Source organism: Somniosus microcephalus, chromosome 15, assembly GCF_052327205.1.
Source record: "Somniosus microcephalus isolate GS21.2 chromosome 15, FLI_Smic_1.0, whole genome shotgun sequence".
NCBI lineage: Eukaryota > Metazoa > Chordata > Chondrichthyes > Squaliformes > Somniosidae > Somniosus > Somniosus microcephalus.
This window is the reverse complement of record NC_141001.1, coordinates 7,914,898-7,920,897: the sequence shown is the minus strand read 5'-3', so window position 1 is coordinate 7,920,897 and position 6,000 is coordinate 7,914,898. Positions and strand designations below refer to the sequence as shown.

Sequence of the window (6,000 nt, the reverse complement as noted above, 5' to 3'; positions counted from 1 at the left end):
TGTGTCCGTTTACTGAGGAGTCGGGCTTGGTAACAGATTTACGTCACGGTGTGTCTGTGTACACTAGTGGAGGGTGCTGTGTGTCTGTGTACAGTGGATGGTGTGTGTGTGGTGGAGGGGGGGGGGGGCGTGTTTGGGTGACTGGATCAATGTTGGTAGGGGCCTGGGGAGGATGGCTCCTGTGGGAATATTTCTCTCACCGAGTCCTGTTGATGTTTCTCTGTTTTTTTGAGCAGCACCAGTGGATCAGACAGCTCTGAGTCGGACGGGCCACCAGCACATTTAATGAGCCTGGCGAAAAAGGTTAGTGGGGTGGGAGAGATTGTCTTACTTATTCCAATTTGTGTTCGATGCTTGTCGTTTTATCCTGTCCCGGGTGTTGTGTGTGGGGAGGTGCCTGTTAAAGTATCAACCGCAGCTCTCCATCCCCACATCCCAGTGGTTCAAGTGTGTAAGAAGATTGAGGGATGAACTGATCAAGGTGTTTAAAATGTTAAAAGGATTCGATCGTGTCAATAGAGAGGAACTATTCCCTCTGGTGGGGAGTCCAGAACAAGGGGCCATAACTTTAAATTAGAGCTCGGCCATTCAGTGAAATCAAGAAGCAATTTTTCATGCAAAGTTTAATGGAAATCTGGAACTCTCTCCCCCAAAAGGCTGTGGATGCTGCGGGACAATCTCAGCTTTGAAGACAGATGTTTGCTAGGCTAGGTTATCAAGGGATATGGAGCAACGTTTGGTAAAGTCCAGGTACAGATCACCGAGATCCAATTGCATGGCGGGCAGGCCCGAGGGGCTGAATGACCTCCTCCTGTTCCTATTGCAGCTGACTCTCTGCAGCATTTACACACGCTCCCTTACCCCAGCCCAATGCTAGCGTAACTGGTGGGTGTAAGAGATCCCATGGCACTATTGGAAGAAGAGCAGGAAAGTTCTGCTGGTGTCCTGGCCAATGTTTATCTCTCAATTAGCATCACTAAGACTGATTATCTGGTCATTATCGCATTGCTGTTTGTAGGATCTTGCTGTGCGCAATTTGGGTGCCGAGTTTCCTACACTGCAACAGCGACCGCTCTTGAAAAGTACTTCATTGGCTATAAAGCGCTTTGGGACGTCCTGAGTTTGTGCAAGGGCTGTATAAAAGCAACTCCTTCCCCTTTCCCTTCCGCAAATATGGAGATTGGGCAGGGTGTGGTTATTGCCGCACTCGTCTTCTCCAGGGATCACGGGGGGGTGAGGGTCACCAGCTTACAATGTAGGTTTGGGTGAACAAGCCCCTCTGGAGCAGTTTATGCTGCTGGTAATCCAAGCCCAGTGTCCTGGCCCACTGTGAGAGTAGGGCTGGCTGTGAGCTCTGCACCCCGTTCACCCCAACACACCGCCAGCTGCTCTGCTTGGATCCGCGATCGCACTCCATCTTTACTCTGCTCCCTTTGCTCAGTCTCGCCAGAAAAAGAAACGACTGAGGACCAGAAAAGAAAGAAACAGACGGCGCCAGCGTCAGCTCCTGAACGGACCGTCTCTGCCGGCTCAGCTCGGGCACCAGACGGTGAGTAACATCAGTCAGGGGCACCATGGTCAGTGCGGTTAGTGTGGTCAACGCGGTCACCATGGTCAGCGCGGTCACCATGGTCAGCGCGGTCACCATGGTCAGCGTGGTTAGTGTGGTCAACACGGTCTCCATGGTCAGTGCGGTCACCATGGTCAGCACGGTCACCATGGTCAGCGTGGTCAACGCGGTCACCATGGTCAGTGCGGTCACCATGGTCAGCGCGGTCACCGCGGTCAGCGCGGTCAGCGTGGTCAGCGAGGTCACCGTGGTCAGCGAGGTCACCGCGGTCACCACGGTCACCACGGTCAATGCGGTCAGCGCAGTCACCATGGTCAGCGCGTTCACCGCGGTCACCATGGTCAGCGCGATCACCATGGTCAGCGCGGTCATCACGGTCAGTGCGGTCAGTGCGGTCACCGTGGTGAGCGCGGTCACCATGGTCAGTGCGGTTAGTGTGGTCAACGCGGTCACCATGGTCAGCGTGGTCAGTGCAGTCACCGCGGTCAGCGCGGTCATCACGGTCAGTGCGGTCACCGTGGTGAGCGCGGTCACCGTGGTCAGTGCGGTTAGTGTGGTCAATGCGGTCACCATGGTCAGCGCGGTCACCATGGTCAGCGCGGTCACCATGGTCAGCGCGGTCACCGCGGTCACCATGGTGAGCACGGTCACCATGGTCAGCGCGGTCACCACGGTCAGCGCGGTCACCACGGTCAGCGCGGTCACCATGGACAGCGCGGTCAGCGCGGTTACCATGGTCAGCGCGGTCACCATGGTCAATGCGGTCAGCACAGTCACCATGGTGAGCGCGGTCACCATGGTCAGTGCAGTTAGTGTCGTCAACGCGGTCACCATGGTCAGCGCGGTCACCATGCTCAGCGCGGTCACCATGGTCAGTGCGGTCACCGCAGTCAGAGCGGTCACCGCGGTCACCATGGTCAGTGCGGTCACCATGGTCAGTGCGGTTAGTGTGGTCAACGTGGTCGCCATGGTCAGCGCGGTCACCGTGGTCAGTGCGGTTAGTGTGGTCAACGCGGTCACCATGGTCAGTGCGGTTAGTGTGGTCAACGCGGTCACCATGGTCAGCACGGTCACCATGGTCAGCGCGATCACCATGGTCAGCACGGTCACCATGGTCACTGCAGTCACCGCGGTCACCATGGTCAGCGCGGTCACCATGGTCAGCGCGGTCACCATGGTCAGCGCGGTCACCATGGTCAGTGCGGGTAGTGTGGTCAACGCGGTCTCCATGGTCACCGCGGTCACCATGGTCAGCGCGGTCACCACGGTCAATGCGGTCAGCGCAGTCACCATGGTCAGCGCGGTCACCGTGGTCACCATGGTCAGCGCGGTCACCATTTTCAGCGCGGTCACCATGGTCAGCGTGGTCAGTGCGGTTAGTGTGGTCAACGCGGTCACCGCGGTCAGCGCGGTCACCGCGGTCAGTGCGGTCACCATGGTCAACGAAGGCACCATGGTCAGCTCGGTCACCATGGTCAACGCGGTCACCATGGTCAGCGCGGTCACCATGGTCAGTTCGGTCACCATGGTCAATGCGGTCACCATGGTCAGCGCGGTCACCACGGTCAATGCGGTCAGCGCGGTCACCATGGTCACCGCGGTCACCATGGTCAGTGTGGTTAGTGTCGTCAACGCGGTCACCATGGTCAGCGCGGTGACCATGGTCAGCGCGGTGACCATGGTCAGCGCGGTCACCATGGTCACCGCGGTCACCATGGTCAGTGTGGTTAGTGTCGTCAACGCGGTCACCATGGTCAGTGCGGTGACCATGGTCAGCACGGTCACCATGGTCAGCGCGGTCACCGCGGTCACCATGGTGAGCGCGGTCACCATGGTCAGTGCAGTTAGTGTGGTCAACGTGGCCACCATGGTCAGCGCGGTCACCATGGTCAGTGCAGTTAGTGTGGTCAACGCGGTCACCATGGTCAGCGCGGTCAGCGTGGGCACCGCGGTCAGCGAGGTCACCACGGTCACCACGGTCAACGCAGTCAGTGCGGTCACCGCGGTCACCGCGGTCACCGTGGTCAGCGCGGTCACCGTGGTCAGCGCGGTCACCGTGGTCAGCGCGGTCACCGTGGTCAGCGCGGTCACCGTGGTCAGTGCGGTTAGTGTGGTCAACGCGGTCACCGTGGTCAACGAAGTCACCATGGTCAGCTCGGTCACCGCGGTCAATGCGGTCACCGCGGTCACCATGGTGAGCGCGGTCACCATGGTCAGTGCGGTTAGTGTCGTCAACACGGTCACCATGGTCAGCGCGGTCACCGCGGTCACCATGGTCAGTGCGGTTAGTGTCGTCAACGCGGTCACCATGGTCAGCGCAGTCACCATGGTCAGCGCAGTCACCATGTTCAGCGCGGTCGCCATGGTCAGTGCGGTTAGTGTGGTCAGCGCGGTCACCATGGTCAGTGCGGTTAGTGTGGTCAACGCGGTCACCATGGTCAGCGCGATCACCATGGTCAGCGTGGTCAACGCGGTCAGCGTGGTCACCGCGGTCACCGCGGTCACCACGGTCAGCGCGGTCACCATGGTCAGTGCGGTCATGGTCAGTGCGGTTAGTGTGGTCAACACGGTCACCATGGTCAGTGCGGTCACCATGGTCAGCGCGGTGTTATTTGGGACTGAGTGATGTTATGGGGGGTGAGCGAGCGGTGTTATTGGGGACTGAGTGATGTTATGGCGGGGTGAGCGAGCGGTGTTATTGGGGACTGAGTGATGTTATGGGGTGTGTGAGCGAGCGGTGTTTTTGGGGGACTAAGTGATGTTATGGGGGGTGTGAGCGAGCGGTGTTATGGTCAAGGGAGTGAGGTTTTGACTGTCTAGTCTGACAAATGTTTTCTGTCTGCCATCCATTGGCCCTGGACTGGCTCGGCGGTTCTGGGGCTTGTTGATTTTCTCCGCCTGACCTGCTCTTTTATCTTTCCCCTTCTCTTGGGGTGTGACGCTGTCTCTCTCTCTCTCCCTCACGCAGCACACTGCTCAGGCTCCAGTCGAGAAAGGGACCAAGCAAAGCGAATTCCGAGGGATCTCTGACAAAACTGGCAAAGCAAAGAACACAGTGGCAAAGGTACGGTGACCAGATGCAGCGAGTACCTTTGCCTAAATTACGGCCATCACTGGACTCTGAAGCTAATCCCCGGTGTGAGCGCCGAGCCCTGCCCTCTGACCTTGACCCCAGCTCTCCATATACGCCCAGGACAGGGGGCATTGTTCCCCATGCACAGTAGCAGTGATTGAGTGAGCGAACCCGTGCATGCATAGCTGGTGGTCGCCCACGATGGAGGTACCGTTTGTGCCTCAGAACCCGGAGGAGCCCCACTCACCAGGACAGGCCGAGAGTTACAGGGGACCAAACAGGACAAGCAGTGATGCTAGATTGGTGTCCCCTGCTGCCCTGATGCAATATGTAGGGGTCAGTGGGTCGGACAGCTCAAGGTTTGGCGGACACCGGTATCACAGTGTGTCTCTGGTTCCTGCCTGCCCACAGCGGAGAGATTGGTTGTGTCCCACCCCCGCCAGATCCTGGCCATCTTCCCCCTCGCCCCATGGCAGGTTGTATCGACTAGGCCTGTATTCCGTTGAATGTAATGGATTAAGAGATCTCCAATTGTAGTATTTAAGCGGATAAAGGGATTTGTTGAGCAGAGAGAAACTATTTCCCCTGGTTGGGCAGGGGGGGGCGCGGTTGGAATCCAGAACAACATGGCATAACCTTTTCAGGGGTGATGTCAGGAAGCACTTCTTCACACAAAGGACAGTGCAAATCTGGAACTCTCCCCAAAAAGGTATTAATGCTGGAGTCAATTGGAAAGAAGCAGTGCCAAGCAGTAGGATAAAGGGTTTAAACTGAGAGAGGCCAGGGAAGAGGGCGAATGCATCAACAAAAAGAGGATTCGAGGAGGGTGGAGTGATATAGGGCAGGAGTGAAGTGGCTGAACAAGGGGCGGCTAAAGGGAGTGCAGAGGGATGGAGAGAGATGATCTCGCTGAGCGCGTGGAGCTGGAGCTGGTGGAGATCTGCTTGCTACTGGATCAGACCTCTACTCGCACATGAACATTTGGCCTGTGTTTCCCCGGGGGCAGCTGGTGTTTCTGGGTGGGGGCGGGAGATAGTGGGGATCAAATGTCACTCGGGGGTTTGTGGTACTGCTGAGCGGGAGTCCAAAGGACTGGTGACATGGAGTCGGTGATAATTCTTCAGGGGCAGGTGACAGTGAAAGGGTTCGAGCAGTTGGGGGGAGGGCGGCTGGGGATACATCTGAGAAAGGAGATGAGGTCTGTCTGTGAAAGGGAACTCCGATGTCGGATGGCCACATGCGATGACCCAGTGCATGAGTGGGGGTGTCGAAGTGGGAGGTGAGACGGAGCGGGGCGAGGAGGTTTGCAGAGGTGGTGGGGGGGTATTGTGGGTGATTACTGTTTTCCACAGGGAAT

At 57.6% G+C, this 6,000-nt stretch overlaps 1 protein-coding gene across 1 annotated transcript in view; it reads left to right on the top strand.

Moving 5' to 3' along the window:
• The first annotated feature begins 215 nt into the window (after nt 1-215).
• LOC147106531 (uncharacterized) overlaps nt 216-6,000 on the top strand; it is a 179,381-nt gene continuing 173,596 nt past the window's right edge. The window contains exons 1-3 of the mRNA XM_086007491.1: nt 216-303; nt 1,442-1,549; nt 4,539-4,634. Coding sequence (XP_085863617.1) covers nt 286-303; nt 1,442-1,549; nt 4,539-4,634 — 222 coding nt within the window. The 5' untranslated portion in view covers nt 216-285. The remainder of the gene's footprint in view (nt 304-1,441; nt 1,550-4,538; nt 4,635-6,000) is intronic.